This window comes from Crocodylus siamensis, chromosome 6 (assembly GCF_052110815.1).
Source record: "Crocodylus siamensis isolate JL-2025a chromosome 6, ASM5211081v1, whole genome shotgun sequence".
In the NCBI taxonomy this organism is placed as follows: Eukaryota; Metazoa; Chordata; order Crocodylia; family Crocodylidae; genus Crocodylus; species Crocodylus siamensis.
In genome coordinates this window covers 64,806,770-64,833,334 of record NC_143400.1, presented here as the reverse complement: position 1 = coordinate 64,833,334, position 26,565 = coordinate 64,806,770, and the positions used below count along the sequence as shown (strand labels likewise).

The 26,565-nt window shown below is 45.4% G+C and overlaps 1 protein-coding gene across 1 annotated transcript in view; it reads right to left on the bottom strand.

Moving 5' to 3' along the window:
• RASA2 (RAS p21 protein activator 2) overlaps positions 1 to 26,565 on the bottom strand; it is a 92,381-nt gene that overhangs the window by 30,693 nt on the left and 35,123 nt on the right. Inside the window, exons 6-8 of the mRNA XM_090051080.1 lie at positions 5,681 to 5,764; positions 2,571 to 2,643; positions 170 to 246 (exon numbers count right to left, since the gene is read on the bottom strand). Coding sequence (XP_089907206.1) covers positions 170 to 246; positions 2,571 to 2,643; positions 5,681 to 5,764 — 234 coding nt within the window. The remainder of the gene's footprint in view (positions 1 to 169; positions 247 to 2,570; positions 2,644 to 5,680; positions 5,765 to 26,565) is intronic.

Genomic DNA, 26,565 nt, shown 5'->3' with positions numbered 1-26,565 from the left:
ACACTGAATTGTTTTTTGTTTTGTTTTTTTAACTTGGAAGAATCTTACTTAGAAACCTGAACAATAACTTTCTGCTTTCACAGTATGGCAAAACATTTCTTTATTTGGTTATAAACATTTTTATGCAGGTCATACAAATGTCAATTCAGTATATTAACAGGGAACCCACCTGACTTCCAGCTTCTCAATATCCTCTTCTTCCACCTGAAACTGGGACTTTTTGGTATAACTACTGGACCTGGTTACCTGTAAGTAAAAGTTCCCACTGAGTATTTTATCTTCTCCTTTTAATAAACATTACATGCCTTCCATGTCTATTATAAGAGTGAGTGGTCCCTTTAAGAGGGAACAGGTCCAGTTTGCCTGACTGCTCACAGAAAGGAAGACACTTGGCTTCTATGAAAATCCAGGCAGCAGGTGAGAAAAAAAAGAAACAAAGGAGAAGCAGAACAGAGCCAGAGAGGAGAGTTAGGGTCCCCGAGAAAGCTGCAGAAGATCTGAAGAAACAGTCTGTTGAGACAGGAAGCAGCTGTAACAGGGAAGAGTTTCCCAAGGTGATCTGCATTAGCCCTAAGAGAGCAGTAATTAGCATCTCAACAAATTGAGAGAAGAAGCAATATGTCCACTGTTCCCATTGCCATCAGCCTACCATTTTAAGCTTAATTTTAGAACCTCCTCCCTCTCCTCCTGATTATGTACTTCACTTGCTGCATTCTTAGCTGAACTCAAATAAACCATGTAGCATTCTAATTATTACATAGCTTTGTAATCATCTTCATTACAAAAACTTACTTCACAGCAAAATTTAACTGGGGTCTCTAAAAAGTTAAAAAATGAGACCTAAAAAACCTCCACAGACCTAATTTTGCAAGCATCCCAAAACATTACAGTTTATAAAGCTTGCAGGTCAAAACTATACAAACACAGAAAGTTATGGTACATACAGAAGCATTAGAAAGTATCCTCCTATTGCATTACTGATTTTAAAAAGTTGCCTAATACTTTTGAATGGTGGGATAACTAAAAATAAATTATACGTATTTTACTGGCTATGATCTATCACAATATAATATGAAAGGTAAAACAGAGAGGAAAAACAACAGAATACAGCTCTCCTGAATAGTCAAATTTTGGCCCAAGCAGCAAAGTCTAGGTAGATGGACTTCAAATGAGAGGTTCTGCAGTGATCAGAGGGGAAAAACTGCCATTTTTTAATCCTCCTAAAAATGTGATGAAGCAGAAGCAACAAATCACAGGTTGCTGCTCTCACACATATCATTTGCCAACTGTAGTGCCTTCTAGGACTTCCACGTGTGTAATTGGGCTGTCTAAATGCGTTCCACAATAACACATTTTCACAGGAAAATAGCACTGTAATTCAGCCCAACTTTGATTTTACTTCAATGCACTGAAGTGGAAAAATGGGAAGTCCACGCCTTTTAAACCAGACATACAGTACTGGATAAGCTACTGTAACTCCATTAATAAGTAACCATTATGTGACTCCGCAACTCTACAAAAGCTATGTTTATTTTAAGGACCACATTCTAATACACGGCAGAAAACATTCTTAAACACTGTGATAAAAACATATACACCTGGGCATCCAGATCTTGGTTAATGTAAGGAGGGTTTTCTGATTGGCATTAATTTCATGTAAGTAAGATTGCTAATGCCATTTTTGTACTAAAATCTGTATTGTAGAAGCAAAATAATTAAGCCTCTTATGCCTTTGAAAAGAAAGAGCTCCAGACATTCTGGTTAGTTTTCTGTTGTCAGTTCAAGTTATGGGATACTTTTATTTAAATGTGTAAACACGGATTTTTTTGATGTTCCTTATCACCATCAGGTTTACTTGGTTTTAACTAGAAACCCTCTACTCCTTGAAATGCAATTAAATATTCTAAGAAATAATATGCCTCTAGCAATGCATCTTAACCCTGAACTTGAAAACTCTAATATTCTAAACCTAGAACTCTTTAGCAGAACTGCCAATTTTATTACGTGAAAAGGTAATGTAAGTAAAAAAAATACTTATTTTCACTTGTATCAGACACAGGTTTTAGCCAGCAAAAGCAAAAACAAAAGCAAAAGCATGCCTTTTATTTTACCTGGGGAATGATTTAAGGCACCTCTCACCAATATATTACTCTAATAATTACGCACAATAATAAAAAAAAAAACAGACCCAAACAAGCAGCAACTCAGTTGCCAAACATTCTGAAAGATGCTCAAAATTAAAGGCCATGGTTCAATCTGTACTAAAACTCCTACCAATGGCAACAGAGGCTGTAAACAGTGATCCAGGATAGCGCTACCCTTATGTTTGTGATTATGAAAAAAGGGCCTCTTAACTGAAGAGGACTGCAGGTTTGCAGGTCCAGCGTTACAAATAAAGAGGGTTTTTTGTTTTAAATTCAGTAAGGAATATCTGTATTTGCTTCAGAGCTGCCTGCGCTGAGTATTGCTATGCATCTCTTTCAAAAAAGGTAAGTTCAAAAGTTGCATAACACAAGACAAAAGCACAACACATGAATAAAGAGTTGTATTTTGACAGAAAAATTAGTTACCTCAAAATAAAATGTTTCATTAAACTGTGGATTACTCGTTTTCTTCTTTACTTTTGTCTTCTTTTGGTCATTCCTGTTCCAATGTGGTACAATTTTACCATATAGAACTTAAAACACACAATTATAAAAGACATTCTATTATCAAAAAGGGGCCTTGCATTTAGCTATAAGTATAGTGCACAGTTTTATATATGTAAAAAAACCCTTAAAACTATTTAATGAGGTTATCTGAAGTAAAAAAGAAAATATTTAAGAGAAAGTTAATTCACCTTCATAGCTTAAGTTAAACAGTGTTCTTCAATATACTTTATACATGCACTTATTTAGCTTGCAGTTTATGTTTAGGTCACAAATATGCTTGACAGACATGGAAGGAAAATAATACAAAAGAAAGATTTTCTAATGCAGATTTTAAATCTGTATACATTGTTTTATGAAACGTACACAAGGGCTGGTTTCTAAGTAGATACACTTTTGCTACAGTTAGATAAGTTTCACCAAAATACTGAGAATTTCTCAAAAAATACAAATGCTTTGCTAAAACTACCCCATGGTAGAGAGTTTTTAAATACAACTTTCCAAAGTTTCTCATTTGTCTCTCTTGCTGTTGATTCTTGCTCATCTCCCTTTTCTGTAAATCCAGAGGATACCTTGTTTTGCTTTTGAGCAACTTTAAAAGCTAGCTGAGCCCATAGAAAAGGTATAAAATATATGTGGTATATACAGCAAATCATGGAGATCCTTAAACTAAATTATTTTTATTGGCTAAGTAAAAATTGTTGATAGGGGAAAAGTAGAAGCTATTAAAGAGATAATATCTAAACTATTAGAGATTATATTTAAACCTAAATCAGTGTTTCTACACTGATACAAGTTTTCATAGAACAAGTATAACACAGTCAAAAGCTGAAGGGGAAAAATGTTACATGTCTGACTGTAACTAGAATTCAAGATGTGTCATTCCTATGTTTTGCTTGCACAGTCTATTGGTGCATGTGTCTTGATAACCAAGACTGCAGATCTGTCACCAGGAATGTTTTACTATAAAAGTTCCAATGCCACAGTCACAAAGGATGGTAACCCTAACCAGCTGTTACTCTGTTACCTTAGAATTCAATCACAGTTTAGTATAGCAAAACAGAGCAGTTGGTAATTAAATGGACATCATCTTGAAAACTCCAGTTACTGTAAATAATTTCTTCTTTCAGTCATTGCTAATATTTTTATATCAAGCTTCACTCTGACTGATTCCAAAGTGATCTTACACTGCGGGTATTTGTGCATCGGGTTTTGTGCATCATGTAAATACCAACAATAAAACAACTCAGTTGAAGAAAGAATGTACTCCTGACACTTCCCCTAAGATGTACTATCCAGTAAAGGTGTGAACAGAAATCCAGATGTTAACTTTACCAATGTCAGACATGGGAGTGTCTCTCAGAAAAGGGTTACTTTTGCCTTCTGCCTTAGCCCTCTAATACATATTAAAATCCACCTCCTAATCTTTAGATAAAAATAGGGGAACCTTTCATTCTCTTGGCAAAAAATTAAAACATCTAAGACAAAAGAGCTGAAGTTGTCTTGGTTTTCTTAGTATTATTTTTAAGTAAAACATTTCCAAGCTAGGTGGAGTTGCAGACACTTTGGAGAATAGGATTAGTGTTCAGAGTACCCTTAATAAACTGGAAAATTGTCCAAAAATTAATCTAATGAAGTTTAATAAGGACAAATACAAAGCCCTGTACTTAGGACAGAACCAATACAATGCACTAATAGGAAATGGAGATAGACTGGATAGACTTCAGCACTACAGACAAGGACCTGGAAATAATAAGGGAATGCAAGATGAATACAAGTCAGTGTGCATTTTTTGCAAAAACAAGCAATAACATATTAGAGTCTTATCAACTAGAGAGTTAACTAAGTCAAAGAAAGTGATTATTTCACTATTTAGGACTGGTGAGGCCTCACATGGAATATTGTGTCCAGTTTTGGGCAGTGAACTTCAGTAAAGACGTGGATAAACTGAAAAAGTCCACAGAAAACTGAAGAACTGATTGGGTGCCTGGGAAATAACTTAAGACAGAGTTGGAAGAAGTGTAATTATTTAAGTCTGGAAAAGAGCAGACTTGGAGAGGATGGGATGAATTTAACAAGTCTACAAATACCTAAAATAGTAGTCATAAAGAATATGTGATAGACTATTTTCTGTGGCTACAGGGGACAGGACAAGAAATAGCTCTTAGGGCATTTATACACGTGCCCTGGAAATAGGGGTGTGTGTTAGAGTGGCTCCGAGAGCTGCTCTAATTAAAATGCTCGGAGCGTCTCATGTATCAGGATCCTCGCACTTCAAAATGGTGGTGGGGGCACTTTATTTAAAGCTCATTTGACAAGCTTTAGATAAAGTGCCCCGCCGCTATTTTGAAGTGCGGGGATGCTGACGCATGAGATGCTGGAGTGCGATAATTACCATACCCCAGCAGTCTTGATTAATTGAGTCTGCTCTGACACGCCGTAATTACAGCACGTCGAAGCACCCTCACTGCTTGTGTACAGGTGCTCTTAATTTGCAAAAAGTTGGATATTAGAAAGAACTTTCTAACTATGACAGTGGTTAAACATGGGGCCAGATTATCTAGAGATGTTGTTGAACTTTCAGTCTTGGAAGGTTAAAAACCAGCTACACAAACATTTATCTAGGATGGTTTAAACAAGGATGATCCTACCCTGAGCAGGGAACAGATAACCTTGAGGTCCCTTCCAGCCCTATTTTGCAGTCCATGATAAGGACCGCAAGGGTCAAATGTAAGAACTTTAAAAGGAAAGGAGTAAGAAACCAAGGGGAAGGGTAGCAAGGCATTCTTTGCTTAGATAGAACACTCTGAGTCTGAAGCCCACAGAAGTCAGATGAAAGAATGAGGAGAGTCTCCAATCAATAATGTACAACAACTTTTAAAATTAAGATTATTCTAACAGTAAAAGAAAAAGAAAAACCTGCACACATTCTATCATTGTTTAATTACTATAAATGTTTGAGCTATTTTCTTCAGTCTCTTTTCTAATTTAAAAAGATTTAGATACATTCACAAACTATTTCAAGATATTACCTGGAAGGACCCACAAGAGAAACAGTTGCATAAGGGTCACAATTCTGTCCATTTATAAGAGGCAACCCATGGCATTCCTTTATTCTAAAACAAAATAGAGGAAAAAGAGTTAACACATCCTTCTTTAAATTCACTGACATTTTAAAAAATCCTTTCTTTTATGCATGATTTAGAGCATCTTCTTTTCTGTTAAAGTTAATGTAAGGCAAAATACTGTTTCCGCGCAAAAATAATTAATGTCTGAAGCATGTTGGGTTACACACTTACTGCTTCTTGGCCTCTTGTTGGCTCAGATCAAATGTGTACCCACACTAGCTACACATAGAATATTGGCATCAATCCAGTTTGAAAGAATACTGCTAGATGATGTTCAGAAGCAAAATTTATACCGAAGCATGTTTGTGTGTTGTAAGCCCTCTTGGAAGTGTATAGATACCATGAACAGACAAGGTTCTTTGGGCAAATGTGCTATCTTTTTTAGACCAACTAAATAGTTGGAAAAATTGTTCTTAGCAAGCTTTTGGGCACAAACACCCTTCTTCAGGCATAGGGAGAGTCTGCTGTTCTGTCTTCTCCTCAGTGATTGGACCAATACTGGCTTCTATTCCATTGAGGAGAACACAAAACAACAGCAGACTCTCCCTATGCTTGAAGAAGGGTGTTTGTGTCCGAAAGCTTGCTAAGAACAGTTTTTCCAACTATTTAGTCTAAAAAAGATAGCACATTTGCCCAAAGAACCTTGTCTGCCTATGTCCTTAGGCCAACACAGCTACAACCAACACCTCCAAAACATAGATACCATGAAAGTATTCAAGTAGCAGTTGTTTGAAAAGCCAGGATGCACTGAATGTTACTATGAATAAAAGCCCATAAGGCTACATATTATTGGTTAAACTGACTTATGAAAGACAAAAGGACTTATCAATGGGTCTCAGCTACAATGAGCCATTGACTTCTTACAAAAACCACTTGAAAAGGTTAAAATATTGAGGAGAGAGAGAGAGAGAGAGAGAGACCTAGTTTAGCTGGACCAATCAATTCACAAAGGTCAAACTATACTGGAATTATAAATATAATTTAAATAAAAGTTTAGAATTTAATTCTAGTGTGGTTTGTTTTATCCATGTTACTGGGCAGATTAAAAAAAACAAACAACTCCCCCCCCCCCCAAAAAAACAAACACAAAACAACCCACAGCTTCCAAACCCTTTCAAATATGGTATGGACTTAACATTAGACTGCTTCTTTAAAACAACTAGTGGTAGTTTCTTTCAGTGGGAGGTCCCACTGATACTGATGCTAGATCCTCAGCTGGTAAAGGTGAGGTTCCATGGATGTTAACATTTCTCTAGAACAGTGATTTTCAACTAGGGTGGTACGAGATCCTTTTAAGGGTGATCCAGGGTTCTCCACAATGTTAGTGTTAGGTGTGTAAACACCTAAATATGTTTTCCAAGATCAACCCAGAAGGCCTGAGATAACAAATAGGAATCCAACCGTTCTGGCCTGATGTGGTTTTTCTGAGTTCTTTGCAACAGAAGAATTCCTCTATTACTTTTTTCATAGTCAAGAAGTGAGCAGGAGCTAGGAGCTGGCATTTTCCAAGGGGTGTCTTGCATCTAAAAGGTTGAGAACCACTGCTTTAGAGATTCTGGCAATAGCATCAGTTGGACCAACTCCTTTACATCTATGTACAGTGTGTAGTATTCACTTTTAGCTTCACTTTTCCAAATGTACATGTGGAGCCATTTCTGCTGGTTCATAAATGGGAAGGATAGGGTCCTGGATTACCTCCCTTGAAAGTGCTGGCTTTGGTCATCATGCTCTCTTGAGCACAGTAACAAGACTTCAGTTCCCACAGATAAGCTCAAGATGGCTCTGCACCCTTTGTAATTCTAACTTGAGAAAGCAGCAACACATTAATATTAGCATAACTTGAATCAGTTTTGGAGAGCAGAGTGGATAGACAAATAGTTGCTATTACTTCATCTCATCATTAGTATGGCAGGGGAGCTGGTAATGGGCTGTTTGTCTTCAACACAGCTACCTAGGATGAAGCTAACAGGACCTGCAGTCACAGAATTTACAACCACATACACGGATATAATTTGCATAGTTACTCCACTAGCCTGAAGAGAACTCTATGTCAGATTAGCAAGACTCTGGCTAGTGTAGGATAAGTATATTGTGTGTCTAGCTCTACACTTACACCAGTGTAAAGACATTCCATCATTTTTGCAAGTAATCTGCATGTAACTGTCATTACTGTCACCTGAAGGATATACATGCACAGCAGCATAGTTACATATTATGTTTCCTAAGAAAAATGACTGAAAGCTTAAGTTAAAAAAGGGCCTAAGTGAATGCGAAAAATGGGCAAACTGAATGATCACTGCAGCAGAAGGTTATATGGAATACATTTACTAGACACTTAGAGCTGGTTATTTCAAATGAAGAGGCATGATCCAGGCTCTTCAGGTGCTCATTGTGTGAAATACTTCAAGTTGCACAGTTTCACCATCAACCTCATGTCCAATACTTGTTTTTTCTGTGGATAACGAAGAGCTCTTATTTTATGTACATTTCTCTAGCCTTACATTTGTTTAGTATTTTAGATTTTAATCTCATCATTAACCTCAATCTGCCCAAGCGGGCACAGAGCCTAGCAAATTTTGGTGCTATTACAATGTAAGTGATTGAAGCACTGGTGATGCATTATGGCCAAATTCTACATACACCAAGATCTGCTATTTTGTCACTGCAGGCACCTCTTGAGCCTGGGTACTAGCTGAAAAACACCCTGCAGACCTTGTGGGGGAGGGAGCGGGGAACAAATTTTCAACACATTAGCAGTTCCAGCATTTTCACTCTAATTGCAGCATATACTTTACTTCATAGAATCATAGAAGTAGGGTTGGAAGGGACCTTATAGATCTTCAAGTCTGACCCCCTGCCAGGGCAGGAGAAAAAACTGGGCTCAAATGATCCCAGCCAGGTAGGCATCAAGCCTCCCCTTAAAGACCCCCAGGGTAGGAGCCAGCATCACTTCCCTTGGAAGTTGGTTCCAGATCCTAGCTGACCTGACTGTGAAGTAGTTCTTACGGATGTCTAATCTAAACCTCCTCTCCAACAGCTTGTGGCCGTTATTTCTTGTTATGCCAGGGGGCGCCAGGGGAAACAAGGTCTCTCCCAAACCCTTCTGGTCCCCCTCTAGTAAGTTTATAGATGGTCCCCAGGTCCCCCCTCAGCCTTCTCTTGTGAAGTCTGAACAGGTTCAGGGCCTGCAGTCTCTCATTGTAGGGTCTGCCCTGTAGTCCCCAGATCATGCAGGTGGCCCTCCTCTGGACCCTCTCAATGTTGTCCACATCCATCCTGAAGTGGGGCGCACAGAACTGGACACAGTACTCCAGCTGTGGCCTAACCAGTGTTGCATAGAGGGGGAGGATCACCTCCTTGGCCCTACTTGAGATGCACCTGTGGTTGCACGACAAGGTCCGGTTAGCCCTGCCAACCGTGACCTCCCATTGTCGGCCCACGTTCATCTTGGAGTCAATAATGACTCCAAGATCACGTTCTGCCTCCGTGCTCTCAAGAAGGGAGTTTTCCATCTTATAAGTGTGCTGCTGGTTACTGCTGCCCAAGTGCAGCACCCTACACTTGTCAGTGTTGAAGCGCACCCTGTTTTTGCTAGCTCACCCCTGTAACCTATCCAGGTCTTGCTGCAGTCTTTCCCTCCCTACTAGTGTGCTCACCTCACCCCAAATTTTGGTATCATCAGAGAATTTAAACAGGCTGCTTTTCACCCCATCATCCAAATTGCTGATAAAGAGATTAAACAGCGTGGGCCCAAGGACTGAGCCCTGGGGGACTCTGCTGCCCACTTCTCCCCAGGTCAAATATGACCTGTCCACCACCACCCTCTGAGTGCGACCCTTCAGCCATTCTGCATTCCATCTGACTGCAGGCATCAGTGCCACAGTCGCCCAATTTTTTAATGAGGATGGGGTGGGAGACAGTGTCAAAGGCCTTGCTGAAGCCCAGAAAGACTACATCCACAGCAACACCTGCATCCAAGGCTTTTGTGACCTGATCATAAAAGGCAATCAGGTTAGTCTGACATGACCTGCCCCTAATGAAACTGTGCTGGTTGCCCTTGAGCATCATCTCTGAGGCCGGCCCATCACAGATGTGCTCCATGATGATTTTCTCAAAGAGTTTCCCTAGGCAGGCTGAGAAGCTGCTGAACAGTTTGACTCTAAAAATGCTTGTTCCTATGTTAAGGGACAAGAATTCCTAGGGAAAAAAATGGTATGCAATAAGGGTAACACAGCAAATGATACAAGACATTCCTAATATTAGACATAGCAAAAGTTAGGAATTTCTTTTAGAGGGTGCTTGAAAGGAAAAAAAAACAGTGAAGCCTACTTGTAATGAAAGAAAGGGATGTTGGTTTAAAGTTTTTTGATTATTTTTAAAAGATTACTGAGTATTTGAGAGAGAAATAAAAATTTGTTTGTTATCTTCTGGTTGACCTTATTTCTCATTCAAAACTTATTAGAGATAACACAATACTTAAGTATAGCTGTCTTCCTATAGCTGAGTGGGCTTTTCCAAATGGGTGCTCCAGGTCTTCCCTTCAAACTCTTGCTTTCTTGTCATATTTTGTATCATCCTCAATAGCAGACCACCACCCCTCCTGGTCTCCCAACCCACTGCACTATGCTTCATTTTTATTGTCCTTTTTTAACATTTTCAGATTTTCTTTACCCCAAGGAGCAGCTGCAAGATTCAACTTCTCTTTTCTGATCACACTGTCAAAAGCTTTTGTAAGAGGATGGTAGGGGGTTTGTGGGTGAATGTGGGGGGGTATTGGTGTGGTGGAGTTAAGCGGGGGGGGCTACCTCATGCCTGCCCCCTTCACCCCTCTGTGGACAAAGACCCTGGAGCTGGCAGCAGCCAGCTGGCCCATCAGGGTGCTCATGGCCCGCTGCAGCTACAGCCCCATGGTGGCATGACACTGCCTGAGACCCAGGGGCTGCACATGGTGAATGCAGCCAGCTCGGTCCACTGGCATGTGCCTTCAGATAAGACTAGGGTGGCTCCTCCCACCACTCAGGGGTCCTGGCACAGCATGCAGGAGCCATGTACCATCAGACTAGGCACATAGAAGCCTGGCCTGGACTGATGGGATGCAGCTCCTGCATGCAGTGCCAGGACTCCTGGGTGGTGGCAGGAGCATCCTGGTCCTGTCCAAAGGTGCGGGCCAGTGGGCTGGCCTGGCTCTGTTTGTCATGTGCAGCCCCTGGGTCTCAGGCAGGGCTGTACTACCATGGGGCTGTGCCTGCCATGAGCACCCAGAGGGTCATAAGTGCCTTGACAGGTCAGCTGGCTGCTGCTGCCAGCACCAGGGTCTGTGTATTGTAGTGGGAAGAGGGTGGGCAGGTATGTGGCAGTCCCCCCTTAGCCCCCCATACTCATCTGCAAACCCCAGAACCTTACACTACCCATGCCTCCCTCACAAATCCAATGGAGATGTGCCTACAGCAGGCCATGAGTGCCCTGATGGCCCGCCTGGCTGCTGCTGCCAGCACCGGGGACTGTGCGCCACAGAGGGGTGGGGCACCAGGCGTGTAGTGGGCCCTCCTCAACCTCTCCCGCCTACAAATCCTACATCGCCCCCCACATACACCTCTCACACTGTGTGCTCAGCTGCCAGACAGGATGGGACCTGCTGGCAGGAGCTGTAGCTGCAGGGGCTGTCCCTACAGCCTGGTTAGCAAAGGGGGCGTGAGGAGCTCTGATCTGTCTATGATAAAATAAATTCTAAACATCTGTATGCTTTGGGGTTTTTTATTACAATAATTGAGGTACTGGTAGGTTTCCAAATTGCTTTACAATTCTAAATATAATCAATAAAACATTGCCTGACTGGGATTTCTGATCAGAGAATTTTGAATTTTTAAACAGGGAACACCAGGATTTCTGCTACTGAGGCAAGTGGTAGGACCCAGATAGAGGAGCCTGACCAGGGCTGGCACCAGGGAGCCAGCTAGGGGGCAGATGAAGTGGCTGAGCTCCAGGCCATTTGGGATCAGAAGGACATGGTTCGACTGTTCAAAGTGGGCCACCACAATGAGCACATCTTCCAGGCAATAGCTGCCCAGATGGCAGAGCAGAGGCACACATTGCAGCAGTGCTACATGAAGGCCAGATGTGCAGCCACAGCCCACTGGCAACTGGCCCAGAGGTGCAGGTGGCTCTGCTGCAGTACCCATACCAGAGCTCAAGCAGCTGTATGGTCCCTGTCCAGGTGTGGCAGGCATGCAGACATGGGGCTGTAAATCCAAGGGGACAGATGCTGTTGCAGGTGGCAGCAGGTCAAAGCCAGGCAGCAGCCCTTGCTGCCAGACTGCTGCAACGGGTAGAGGGTGCAGGGGCCACTCTAGGTTATTGCTGCTGAAGCAGTTCAGGTGATACGGGCGCTAGTGTCCCCATATATCAACTGGCCAGTTCTCAGAAGCTCCTGTCTATTTGTAACACTCATACCATGGGCCCTAAGGTCCACCTGGCTAACTAGTACCCCTTGAGGGGCTAATGAGTGAGCGGTACAACTAAATTCTTGGGACAACTAATGAAATAAACAGGATAGGAGTGTCATCTGGGTCAAAGGGTCAAAATGTGAAAATAAGTGCACCTGAGGGGGACACTGAGCAGAGCCCCCCCCCCGGCCGTACCTACCGGTCCTCAAAGGCATCCAAGGAGCCGGTGAATGCCACCCACTGGTGCTCTGCCCGGAAACATGCATGGACAAATGAGCAGAAAGTGGCCTCACAGTCTCCAGGCGCTTTCCCGGCCAGAGCCTCCTTCCTGGTCAAGTACAGGACCCAGTTGGCCAGGGCCACGAGGAGGTTGACCAGGAGGTCCGGGACTTGTTGGGGCTGCAGATGGCGTGACCTAGACCTAAAAGGTGGGGGGTGAAAGTCAACCAGAACCTGAGGAGTTTGTTTTGGAGGTGGAGGTGGAGGGCCTGCAGCCTGGTGCACTTGAGGGTCATATGCATCAGGGTACTCAGAAGCTCCTGAGGGCAAGTTGCCCTGAGTTGCTCACTAGGGCAGCTTTTTATACTGCTGGGGCCAGCACGGGTGCTTGCTCCAGCCCCCTGTTCCCCCTGGCTACAGATTCAGGAGGACCTGGGCAGGGTCAATTTGCCCCAAGTGGTACGATTTGCTCCATACCAAAGTGCATGTTCAGGCATGTGTGCTAATGCACAAATCTCTGGCACAAATTTGTGCCGCTATTTGAGCTGCTGCAAGCGCATGTGCCTTTATGTATGGACGCAGCCAGAAATCCCAAATCATCTCAAAGGTTGACTACTGCAGTCCCATCCTCACACAAGTTTAGGTTGTGTAAGCAGCTTTAGGTACTTCTTAACTTTGAAACATCAATTATTTTAATGCAGTTTTGTGATCCCCATCCCTCCCTCCAAGTTTTAGAGGAACAAAAAGCAAGAATTCCATCATCTTACTGGACACCAGCATAGCACTTTGGAAGAACCAGAACCTGCAGATTTGCTGTACCAATCTGTCCCTTGAGTTAACAATAAAAACAAAGCAATGCCACGCTGCTATCTTTTATATGGATTAGCAGGAGAGAAATGAGACAACTTGCTCTCCGAAATTCACAGATACTTGGTTATAAACAGAGAAATGGAGAAAACTATTGTTCCATTCCCAGCTCTGCAGGGACACAGACATAGTAAAGCACTGAACCTTCTGCCTAGTCCCTCAAAATTTGAGGTTTTCTGCACCATTTCCCCCACATTGTCCCAGTTCAGATTCTTCCCCAACCTTTCTAATTCAAATCCCATTCTCTATTCCTCAAGCTCCACACCAATTCCAGCATTTGCATGCAAGTGCAAGTTTCTGCCTCTACTCCTGCTAACTCTCTCCCAGTCCTTGCCAGTTCTCTGTCCCACTTTAACCAGCCTCCCCCTCTATCATCCTGAAGTTATAGTTTCCTTGATCTTCCTGTCCTAGCTTCCTTGCCTTCCTCCAGTCATAGTCTGTGTTGTCCTGCCAACAGCAGGACATGCAAAGAGCTGAATTAAGAGTTTTTAGAAGCTAAAAATCCCCCAAAAGTTTCTACAAATAACGTAAAGCCTAAAACTTGGGCAATTTTCCCCATAGACCAGGGACAGGCAATTACTTTGGCTCGAGGGCCACTTAATGGAGTTTTGGTGAGCTGTCAAGGGCTGCAAGGGTAACTTTGACAGGCACCCCACCCCCTAGTTGCCATCTTGGGATCAGAAGTCCTCCTCCTAACCCTTGATGTTAGCCACCAGAAGTCCCTCCCATTGCCCCTGGAAGTACTCCTTTTGGAAAGATGGATTTGTCATCTTGGAACTGGAAAAAAACCAAATTATAGACTTATAAAAAAACCCCACAAAACAAAACAAAACAAAAAATCAAACATCTATTCTAACATATTTTATTTTAGAAAATATTTTTGTCTTTATTTATGTATGTTTGTGTATTGTATATAGAGGCAATCGCAGAATAGCTCAAAATAAAGTCCTACTCTTGTATATTGTATGTGTGGAATGCAACTGGGGGGGCTGGATGAGTGTGACAGGGTATGTGATTGTGTGTGGGGAAGGGTATGGGTATGGTATGTGTGTGGGACCCTGTTGTAGGGCACTGTTGGTGCCTGCCACTTTAAGGACTGAAGCCAAGCAGCCAGCAGGTGCCTGATTAAGGCAGCCATTTTGGATTTAGGGATTCTTATATAAGCAGGGCATTCTGCTACTGGCTGGAGGCACAGTAACATCACCTCGTTGTGAGGCTTCATGGAATACTCTGGAAGTAAGGGAGGAGCTGTAGGGGATGGTCAGGAGGCTCCTGGTCCTGGGCATGACCTAAAACTACACCCTGCCAGGAGCAGATGGCCTGGTGGGGTTCTCAGTGGTGCAGGAGCTCCCAGGAAATGCCAGGCCAGTTACCACTCCGGTGAAAGGTGGGTTGGGGTGCTTTAACTCCAGCTCCTGCAACCGGGTGGTTTACCCCCTTGTAGAGTCTGGAAGGTGGACTCCAGCGAGAGAGTGGGGCCATAGAATCAGAAACCTGTCTTGACATCCCCTGACTGGTCAATGTTGAGGCCAGGACCAGAAGGGTTGAAGGGCCAGGGGCCTACTGTGAGGAATGCCCAGAGCTGAGGGCCTGGGGTTTCCAACTGGCCTGGAGGTGGGGCCAGGGCCAGTGTAGCCAAAGGTCCCAGGGGGACCATGCCCATAAGGGGGAAGTAGCTCAGAGAGCTATGCAGCCTAGAATGAAGGTGGAATAGGCTGCCTGAATGGAGGGATCCAGGTGCGGTTCAAACAGTAGGATTCTGGGGCCCAGAGTGGGGCCAGTGACTAAGAACTGAGGATGCCATCTGTGAGGCATGGGCTGCGGCATAGGGGACGTATGAAGTCACAGATAGTGCCCCCTGGCATTGGTGCAAGAAATGGGCAGCCTCCTGCTTAATTAACAACAATTAATTAATTAACAACAAGGTGTGGTGGGAGAGAAGGCTGGCGGTTAGCTCAGAAACAGGTGGGCAGGCCACAGGGAAACTGGCCCTAAGAAGGTCTCCTGTTACAGACCCACACGTCCCAGGGCAAAAGCCTGCCCCATGTGCAGGGCAGGGCAGATGGACCTGCTAAACCTTAGGGCTGTGGCTGCTGCTAGCAGTGGCTTGAAGCACCCACAGCCCCGGTTACTGGAGCCTCAGCTCCACCTTCCCCTAGCAATTGGGGATGCCTGGGCCCAGGCCTGCCATACTTCCTTTCCCCTGCCCCTCGCTAATATGAAAGCCAATGGGTGCAGTATATGCAAGCTCCTGGGGCCACCATCTCCAAACCCTAGGATTAGCATGGCTTTACCATGCGGGGGAGAGAGGATGGTTGTAAAGGACCTAGTCTAGGGAAGGCCACGTGCATGTGAATGAGCCAGGGGTGCGGGCTCTGGGTGGCTGCAGCGAGAACTGCCTGGCAGCAGTGAGGAGGAGGGGCCACTTTTGTCTCAGGTTGAGCAGCAGTTTCTGCCCGGCCATAGCCACTGCTCAGCCTAGGTGGGCAATGCGGAGTAGACGCAGGGCTGGCTGGGGTCAGGGCTGCATTTGCAGGTTCTGGGGATACCGTGGGGCTGGGGCCAGCAGCAGAGCCCTACCAGCCCCACTGCATACCCAGAGGATGACAGGACACACCATGGGCTGGATGGTGCTTCAGTTGGGCAGGACCAAGGGACCTGTCCTGGGCTGAACCTGGCCCACAGATTGTATTTTGCCCACCCCTGCCATAGACTCTAAAAGGCAACACCTTCAAGCCCCCTGAAAAAGTTCAAATCCCTTCTAAAGGAAAGAAAAGGACAAAGTGCATCACAAGAACTATTTTCCCCAGACACCAATGAGGCAGAAGCCATGATAAATAGTAAAAAGTTGATGGAAATTAAAAAAAAAAAAAATAAAATTCTACATTTCAAAGTACTATAGTTCCATGTTTTTATTTAGCTGATTATCTTTTCCTTCCTAAAACCTGTCAATTTAACAAGAGAAATCGGGCACAAAAGGGACACAAAGGAATTAATATTTTTAATATGCAAAAAGGTATATTTAAATCATCTATCAAAGGCATTAATATACTGAAGAGCTGAGCCTTTATTTTTTACTTTTTTTTAATCTATTGGACTAAAGCTATTAGTTTTGTAAAATCCATAAAATGTCTTTTCTTCAACTGATTTCAAAGCAGCAGAGAAATACTATTACCAGCTTTATGCCATGCTGACTTTATTGAGGCACTGCCAATGTAAAGGCTTTAGTACTCTACTGAAATAGAGTGGTAAATCAAAAATTGATTTCAAGTGGTTGAACAATGAATTATAAATCTATACAAAATATTGAGGTTAGTGGTAGATGACACCTTTTTAAAGCAAAAAAAAAGTCAAATTCAGGCAAGAGATTTGCAATCTCTCAAATGTTATTAATAACGGAGATTTAGAATACGTGACCTTCATATTTATGGAGACACAAAGGCCAAATAATATTGTGCCAGCAACCTAATTTATTAACCAAATCTTACATTAGTTTTAACAGTAGCAAGACCTCAAAGAATTATCATGCAACTTGTTTTCATAGATTCTCCAACAAGGGTAGCAACATGCATGTACTATGTGGTTTTAAAAAGAGCCCACATTGAGTCAGCAGCTAATCTACAGCAGTATCTTTTACCAATGTGTGAATGAAAAAGGAACAAACAACTGGAGATACAGACAAAACACGTTTTTAATTCAGAACTTTTGTAGGTGTTTTCATGGAAAAATGTACCTGTTTCAGTTTAACTTTTTTTTTTTGGGGGGGGGGGAAGGAGGCTGATGTTGGGTTATTAGCATAAAAATAAGTGATTTTTTTTTCTTTTTTGGAAAAGTATTTGTAGAATTTCAGGGATCACACCAGGTTTCAGACTTTAAAGTCTCCCTAACAAAAGCTATTTCTTTTTTCTTTCAAAGAGAGAATTTAAAACGGTAAAAATAATTTTAAAACATGAAGATATGGTTATCAGTAGTTCACAAGTTGCCTTGAATTGTTTCAGGCTAAATATATTTGAAAAGCTTATTTGAAGAGTTCAGGTTTCTAGACTCACCAGTCCATTTTCCACAATAGCAGCTTCACATTAGGCTGTTTGTTTGTGTGGGTTTTTTTTGTTTTTTTAGTTGTCTAAATGAGAGAGGTGACATTAAAGTTCTTATTGTTTGACAGCACCATCAACTTTTGAAACACTAACCCTGAGTCACTTTGCCATCATTTTCCCCTCTTACCCACTTTCTCAGAAGTTGCAAGAAGCAAGACCATAGGTGTTTCAATTGTTCTTACTTTGTAGCTTGTTCCCAGTAGAAATAAACAGGATTAAACTGGAACAAGGGAGATGTTAAGATGAACTTTTTAACTATAATAGTGGTTAAGGACAGAACAGACTGCATAGAAAAGTTGCAGAATATCCATCAATGGATGTTTAAATGTAGGTTGGACAAACATTTGTCTGAGATGACTTAGACAGGGATGATCCTGCCCTGAGCAAGGAACTAGACCTCTCTCTAGGTTCTTTCCTTCCCTATTTTACTTTGTCACTACAGAAGGGTCTCATGCATACAGACACCCTTTCCCAGCAGGGACACAGATGCAGCTTCAGTTTCTGAGTAGTTCTTAAGTTTTTGGTAAACAATTTCTCCAATGTATGGATGACTGGGAGGTTCAGCCCCTCAAACCTTTTAAAAGACATCTGTACTCTTTCACAGAAGACAGACTACATGAGGTAACTAAAATGGGCAATTCAGAGATTTTTGACTCTTTAGTGGGTGAGCTTGCTTCCTCTAGAACAGGGATTGGCAGTGTTATTGCCACTGCACACCACTGTTTGCAGCCCAGCCCAGTCCACCCCACCCCAACCATGGTCTTCTCCACAGCCACGGCAGAAGCTGAAAAGGAAAGGTGGAAAAAGGATATGGGGATGTCTCCTCTGCTTTTGTGGCTGGAGCTTGCTAAACAGATTTAGTTTCTTCACGGGCTGGATCTGGCCCCTAAGCTGTAGGTTGCCAAGCCCTCCTTTAGAGTACAACAGTTCATCTCTCTCAGGCCAATTTCCTTTCTTCCAATTTGAAGGTAAAGGAAAAACCCCTACATAATAATAGGAAATCCCTCTTCTCGGAGCAATGACCTTGAGCCACTGATGCCTTGGGCAGCTGTCTACTTTTCAACTCAAGTGTTGCTTCACTCTGCTGAGAGTTGGTTTTACATTGCCCATGTATGGAGCTGTAGGCTTGCCTTTGATACTACAGGCTAGGGGTCAGTAACATTTTTGGGCAGTGTCAAAAACACTTGCAACTTTTGACTTGTAAGTTGTTGGCATGCCAGTGGTGGACAGCAGGGGAGCTGCAAGGGGCCCGATCTTTGTTATGGCAGTGCAGCCCTGGCTCCTTCCCCGGTGTCTGCCCTGAGGCACGCTTGTCAAGCAAAATGCCTTCATGTGCCACACACTGGCAATTCTGCCTGGGGTTGCCTACCCCTGCTATAGGCATATCAAAGAAAGGCAACACAGATAATTAGTGGTTTGGAGGGGCTTCCATACAAGGAGAAACTAGACCAGAGGTAGGCAACATTTTTTGGCCAGAGTGCCAAAAACCCCCCTCAAAGCCTACCTTGGAAGGTGCTGGAGTGCGGGCATGCCAGAAAAACAAAATGAGGGCAGGGGGAACATGGCAGAATGCCGGGGCTGGCTGCAGCCAGGAGGCTGCAAACAGTTGCTGCCTCCCTGGCCCAGTGCATGCCAAGGAAAACAGCCTCGTGTGCCATGCTCGGCATGTGTGCCAGGGGTTGCTGACCCCTGAACCTAGACCATGATGCTTCATCTTAGAAAAGACATTTGAGGGGCATATGATAGAGGTTTGTAAAATATTAAATGGTGCAGAGAAAATAAAAAATTGGGACTTATTATTTATCTTCCCACACAATGCTAGAATGAAGGCATAAGAAATAAAATTATCAAGCTAGAAGGCTTATAACTAAGAAAAGGAAGATTTTTTTCACACATTGTGTAATTAATTTGTGGTACCACTGTGACAAGATGTTGTGGAGGTTGGTAGCTAAATCTGCTTCAAAGGGGATTAGACCACTTCCATCCATAGGTATTAAATATGGTAGTTGGGGGGGACAGACTCCAAATCAGAACTTGTAAACCTCTTGGGCGTGTCCACATATGCAAGCACGTGCACCTGCAGCAGCTCAAATAGAAGCAGTGCAAATTTGAGCCAGGGCTCTTTGCCTCAGCACACGTGCTCAGATGTGCATTTTGTTGTGGAGCAAGTTGTGCCACTTGGCAAAATAACCCTGCCTGGCTCCTCCCAGATACGCAACCAGGGGGAGCTAGAGCCTGGTGCTAGCACCTGTGGTGTCCCCAGTAGTATAAAAAGCTTCCCTGTCCTGGCCCCATCAGTAGAAAAAGCTGCCCTGGCAAGTAGCTCAGGGCTACTCGCTCTGAGGAGCTTCTGGGGCCCAATCAACTGGTACCTGGGGACACTACACCTTGTTCCATCTGGACTGCTGAAGCAGCCCTGAGTTCCCTGCACCCTTTACCCACTGCAGCAGTCTAGCAGTGGGGGCTGCTGCCTGGCTGTGACCTGCTGTGCACCTGCTAGACCTGGATGGGGACTGCACGGCCAGTAGAGGCAGCTGCCTGTTTGGGCCAGCTGCCAGCAGGCTGTAGTTGCAGGGTTGGCCTTTGTGTGGCACTACTGCCATGTGTGCCCTTGCCCAGCCATCTGGGCAGCTATCACCTGGAAGATGTTTCACAGATTCATAGATGTTAGGGCTGCAAGGGGCCTTGAAGATCATCAAGTCCAGCCCCCTGCACCAGGGGCTGGAAGTCAGTTAGGGTCAAAGGAACCCAGCAAGATAAGTATCCAAATGTTCCTTGAATGAGTCCAGAGTAGCTGCCTGCACCACTTCTCGAGGGAATCTACTCCAGGTCTTGGGGGCTTGGACAATAAAGGAATTTTTCCTTATGTCCAGCCTAAAATGGTCTTGGAGGAGTTTGTGGCTGTAGGTCCTTGTTATCTCTCCCGATGCTCTGGTGAACAGATGTTCCCCCAGATCCTGATGCACACCCCTTATGTACTCATAGGCAGCCACCAGGTCACCCCAAGCCTGCACTTTTCCAAGCTGAAGAGTCCCATGGCTCTCAGCCTCTCTTCATAAGACGTATTCTCTTGCCCTCTTATCATGCGCATGGCTCTCCTCTGGACTCTCTCAAGCTTCTCGACATCCTTCTTGAACTGTGGAACCCAGAATTGGATGCAGTACTTCAGCTGTGGCCTCACCAACGCTGAGTATGGTGGGAAGATGACATCCTGGGATTTACTTGAGAAGCATCTATGGATGCAAGTGAGTTTGGTTTGCTTTATCAGCTGCAACATCACACTGGTGGCTCATGTTCATCTTGTGGTCAATCATGACCCCGAGTCTCTTTCAGCCATGGCGCTAGCGAGCGCAGCACAGCTGAGCCGATAAGCATGCTGCGGGTTCTCCCCGCCCCTCCCCCAAGGTGGAATATTTGCATTTATCAGTATTGAATACCATCAGGTTTGTATTTGCCCACTTACTAAGCTTATTCAAGTCAGCCTGGATCAATAGCCTATCCTCAGGTATGGACGCTATGTCCCAAAGTTTAGTGTCATTAGCAAACTTTGGTGTCAGAAGCACACTGGCTATGTCCACATCATTGATAAAGATGTTGAAGAGAACTGGTCCAAGGACAGAGCTTTGGGGGATGCCACTGGTCATGGAGAGTCATAATGATTCGCTACTGTCAACTACTACTCTCTGGGTCCGACCTTGAAGCCAATTTCCCAGCCACAGGACTGTGGTGTGGCCAAGGCCACAGCTGGCCAACTTTTCCATGAGGAGTTCACAGGACACCAGATCGAAGGCTTTTTTAAAATCTAGATATATGATGTCAATCTCTTCTCCCTTGTCCAGGAGATATTTCCCCTGGTCATAGAAGATGAGATTTGTCAGGTAAGACCTACCTGTGACAAACCCGTGCTGGCTGTCCCTCAGGACGCTGCCATCACCCAGCTTATCGAGAAGGGTCTCTTTGGAGAAAATGATCAAAATCTTACCAGGGATTAAGGTAAAGCTGATTTGGCCTGTAATTCCCAGGATCTATTTTCTGCCCTTTCTTGAAGGTGGGTACCACACTAGCCTTCTTCCAGTTTTCAGGCACTTCACCTGAACACCATGAGTTTTCAAATATTTTTGCCAATGGTTGGGCTATGACACCTGCCAACTCCTTGAGTACTCTAGGGTGTAATCTGTCGGGCCCAGTTGACTTGAAGGTGTTCTGCCTCTCAATGTGTTCCTTTACAAGGTCTATACCGATGCTGGGTATAAATATGCCCTCACCTTGGCTGTCCCACATCATGCTAGGCCAGGTGGTCCCTTTGGTTTGATGAAAGACTGACGCGAAATACCCATTAAGTGGGTTGGCTTTTTCCTGGGCATCAGTTATCAGTTGTCCCATTTGGTTCAGCAGGGGTCCAATGTTACCCTTGTTTTTTTCCTGACTCCCTACATATTTAAAAAAGGACTTTATTATCCTTGGTATGTGAAGCCAGACAGAGTTTGGTTGCAGCCTTGGCTTTCCTGATCGTCTCGCCCTGCAAGAACTGACCAGTACTGAGTAATCCTCCTTGGTGGCAATTCCAGCCTTCCATCCTTTATAAGTCTCTCTTTTGAGGTGTAGGAGGGCCTCAAGTTCTCTGCTGAGCCAAGGGGGTGGCCTAGATGGGATGGCCATCCCTTGTGCTGTCAGGATTGCTCCCTTGAGGAGCAACCACTCCTCTTGGACTCCTCTTCCTGTCAAGTCGTGGTCCTTTAGGGCCTCAGCAACAAGCCTCCTGAGCTTGTCAAAGTCAGCTTTCCTAAAGTTAAGGACTTCTGTATTGCTGACTGACTTGCCAGCTTTGTGATGGATAGTAAAGGTGATCAGCTCATGGTCACTATCACCCAGCTTTCCATCGATTCCTAGGTCACTGACTAAATCATCCCTTTTAGCCAGTACCAGGTCCAGCAATGCTTTACCTCTTGTTCAGCTCATAGACTTCGAGTCAGGTAGAGCTCGTCCACACATGTGAGGAAGCTTTGCAACCACTCAGATTTGGCTGAGTGCTCTTCCCATGAGATGTCCAGGTAGTTAAAGTCTCCCATGACAACCATACACCGTGAGTGTGCAGCCTCAGCCAGTTCCATGGCAAATTCCTGGTCCAGCTCTTGTTTCTGGTTAAGAGTTCTGTAGTAAACTCCTGCCATGTCCCTTGAGCCATATTCCCCATGTACTTTAACCCAGAGGGACTCCAGTCATCCTCCCTGGGTGACTATGTCAATTTGCAGGGACGTGTAGCTTTCCCTGACATAAAAAGGGTGGGGGTGTAGCTCTATCTGCATGATGTCTCCTGTACAGGATATAGCCATCTATACCTGCGGCCCAGTCATAGGTAGAGTCCCATCATGGGGTGAAGGGCAGTAGGAGTCGATCTCCTGCTTGCCATCCGTGATCGCACACAGTCTCTGGCCAGCAGTCTGGAGCTCCTCAATCTGGCGCCTCAGAGATTCCAAAGTAGAGAAGACCTTGCAATGGGAGGTGGCCATGCTCCCAATCCCATGAACTTGGAAACGTGTCAGGCAGCCTCCACAGCTGAGAGTCAGAGGCTCTGCCTGCATGGAGCCCGGAACCATGGGTTCCGTCTGGGTAGAGGCCTCTGAGGTGCCAGAGGGGGAGGCCACAGACTCCAAGGGGACCCACCGGGTGTGGCGTGTGCCTATCCACATTGTACCGATGGTAGTCTGGTTGCTATTGTGACTACACACCATAGGGGGCTCACTGGCAGGGCCTTGGGCCCTCCCACTCATCCTCCTGCACAAAGTCCCATGCTAAGCCCAGAAGTGTAACTGTTTGCGGTCCTGTTCGCAAGGCTCTGCTCGTGTGGCTCCCTGGAGGCTGGGCGAAGTAGGAGCGGGGGGGGGGGGGGAGGCGTGTCCCTCCTTGGCTCCCACTCAGCTGTCCCACAGCTGATTGGGTTGGGGTCCCTGCTTCCCTGTCATGGGCCCCACCTACCTCCGGCTGCACTGGGGGTCTGAGTCGGGGTCCCACTGGGGGTTGGGCCCTGGGCTCAACAGGGGCGCAATGGACTTCCGCTCATGTGGCTCTCACCAGAGCTGGGGATGGAACTGTTGCCAGTGTGGTGGCCTCCTCTGAACTGTCAAAGCATGGCCTCTTGGCCCCAACTGGCCAGGAGGTCAGCCACAGCCAGCTGCGTCCAAGATGCCAGCTCTGAGCAGGCAGGATCCTGCCACTGGCCTCCCTAGCAGGAATTCTGGGGTTCCCTATTTGAAAACTGAAAAAAATCTCTGATAAACAAAGTCCTTATGTCACTCTGTAAAATACCCCAAAATCCATGTTCCTCCACAATTAAAACAAAAGACCACAGGAGGGAGGGACAGAGAGACAACAAATGATCAGTTGGGCATGTTTTATTAATATATCTACTGGGTTAAAGCAATTTGGATGCCTAGCAGTGTCTCATCATAATAAAATGAATTCTAAATACCTGTATGTTTTGCTGCCCCCTACAAGGGCTACAGCCCCACCCCCCACCAGGGGCTACCAGACCCCCCCCCCCCACAGGGTCTACATGCCCCACATGTCCCCACCCAGTCCCCTGCTCCCCCAGGCCTCCAATGGCTGCCCCGCCCAGCACCATCCCCTGCTAGCACCCCCAGCCCCCGATGGCTGCCCCCCCAACCCCAGGCTCCAGCACTTTAAAAAAAAAAAGCCTCTACTTAGCACAGAAGCTGGGGTGGGGTGGGGCAGGGAGGGGCAGCAGGGCCCAGACTAGGGCCCACTGGGGCTGTCACCCCACTCCACTGTGCAGGTGGGGCCACAGTGACTCAGACGGGCAGCTAGAACTGCTGGTAAGTGCTGGGGGAATATTTTCATTGTGAGGACGCTGGGGTTGGGGGCAGGAATTGGGTGCCTTGGAAGGTAGGCAGGGGTTGGGCGAGATCACCTGTGGTCTCCCCCATGGTCCCCTCCCCCTTTCTCCAGCCCTCCCAACCCCTTAACAGCACTGGAGCCCTGCAACTGGCATGCTGCCTGTCCTGCACAGGCAGACAGCGTGCTTCAACACCAGGGTGAAAGTCAACCACAGAAATGCCTTCTGTGGAGGCCCCAGCCCCAGCTGCCCCGCTTTTTTTTCGCTCTTTTTTTTTTTGACTCCTAGATATCCAAGGGTCTAATTTTGCCCCTGTGCTGCAAACTTGCAGCAGGGGGAATCCTTTCCTGTTCCTGCATGCGCCTCTTGCAGTGTCTGGGTCTGAGAGACTGCAGGAGGCACATGTGGGCTCATCTGGATGCACCCCTTATGTCCAACTGAAACTTTACTGTTGTTACTGATTGTACATGTAATGTGCTTAGATTCTACACAGGAGGATGAGGTCATAAAAAAATTAATCAAGACAGGAACTATATTAATACTGCTTCAACCCATGCTCACATTCATACATGTCATTACCTATATTTTCCAGCTCAATCGTTTGTACCTGCAAACAGAAATCCCAGAATAACTTTGATACTTGAGATATAAATCAAAAAGAACATGAGGGCAAGTATACATTTCTGAAATTCTGAATATATTCTATACAACATGACCAGGAATGTAAATACATCCTCTCCTAACAGAAACAATGGCTCAACAAACAGGATTTGGCAAGTTCTTTTACTAACTAATAATTTCCTTTGGTGTTTCTATCTATATAATCAATCTAAGCTAAAATGGGCTTTCCTAGTCAGGACACACAAGACTGCTGGAGAACCAAATTTATCCATTGTGCATGGCTTAATGTCAACTCCCTGCGCACAACTAACATTCAGAGTACAGAAGTCCATGCCCATATTCAGTTATTTTTGGCCTGTAATCAACACTAAGATTAGTTCTGTTAGAGGCCCAAGGTACCCTCCATTTTTTGTTTGTTTTTTCTAAAGAGGGATGACAGCTGCAGAATGGCACTTCTTACAGTCCTGTCCAAGACAAAGTCAAGGCAGGCATTCACTGCACTCTTCCCATTTCTGTCTTAGAATTGTTAAATTTGTGAGCTTTCCTCAATGTTCCTTCCTCTAAACCTCCCTGTGGACCAGAAGAGTGATGCGGGGTCCATCTAAGGGCTGGATCAGGCCCAGCACCACCCCCTTGTTGTGTGCGTCAGAATTGGGTTCTGGAGTCCAGTGCCACGCCCTCCCAGCCCCCTACACAAGGATTAAAGCCCAAGACTATTCCCTCCCAGTCCCCCCACACAAGGATTAGGGCCTGTCACTCTCCCTACCCAACCCTCCACACTCAATCCAGCACACAGGGCCCAGGGCTCTCAATGCTTCTAGAGATTTGGCAGCAAGGGAATAGTACCGCTACTCCTGGCTGACAAATTTTCAGATCCATGGGGAGCCCTGCGGGCCAAATGACATAGTGCCATAGGTTAGATCTGGACCACAGACCAGAGGTTGAGCACCCCTCTTTGAAACTGAGGGGGAAAGAGCACTGTCTGCATTTCCTGGAAGGTCCTGTTTGCCATCCCTCAGATGTTCCTAATAGAAGTGCATTAATTTAATTGGTCTATATCATATTGGCACTGATAAAAAGGAAAATTGACATATCAGCAATTGGCTTTTTCTGGCTGATGTGGCTGATAACGCTGTATGCATGCATGCAGCTGCAGCAATCACGCAGTCAGCCTGGCAGCTTGGAGAGCAGTGTCTGGCTGGTAAGTCAGGGGAGGGGGGAAGGGATGTGGAGGGGCAGATCGAGGCCCCCATGGTGAGGGAGGGAGTGGGGCTAGGGCAGACACTTCCCAGCCGGGCAGGGTTCAGGATGGAGCCAGCAGCAGCTCATCCAGAGGGCGCAGAAAAGGGAAAGGGGAGTGGCTCCCACCTCAGTGCACACTCCTGGGGCAAGCACAGGGGGCTTATGCCCCTGGATCTGTGTGCGGAGCAAGAGCAGACTGCTGTTGCAGGTTGGGGCCCAGAGCTGCGCTGGGCTCTTCCTGGCGGTGGTTGGGCCAGGGCTGTAGTCGGGGCAGGAAGTGAAACTGGGAGAGGGGAGCTACAGAGAGACCCCGTAGCCCCAGTCCCAGCATTGCTGCCACTCACTCTGAACACAGCCCCGGCACAGGCCCACCTCCACCCCAGCACCATTCCCTTCCTCACTGTGCAGGACTCAATCTGCCTCCCACCCAGTACCTTCCCTTTCCCT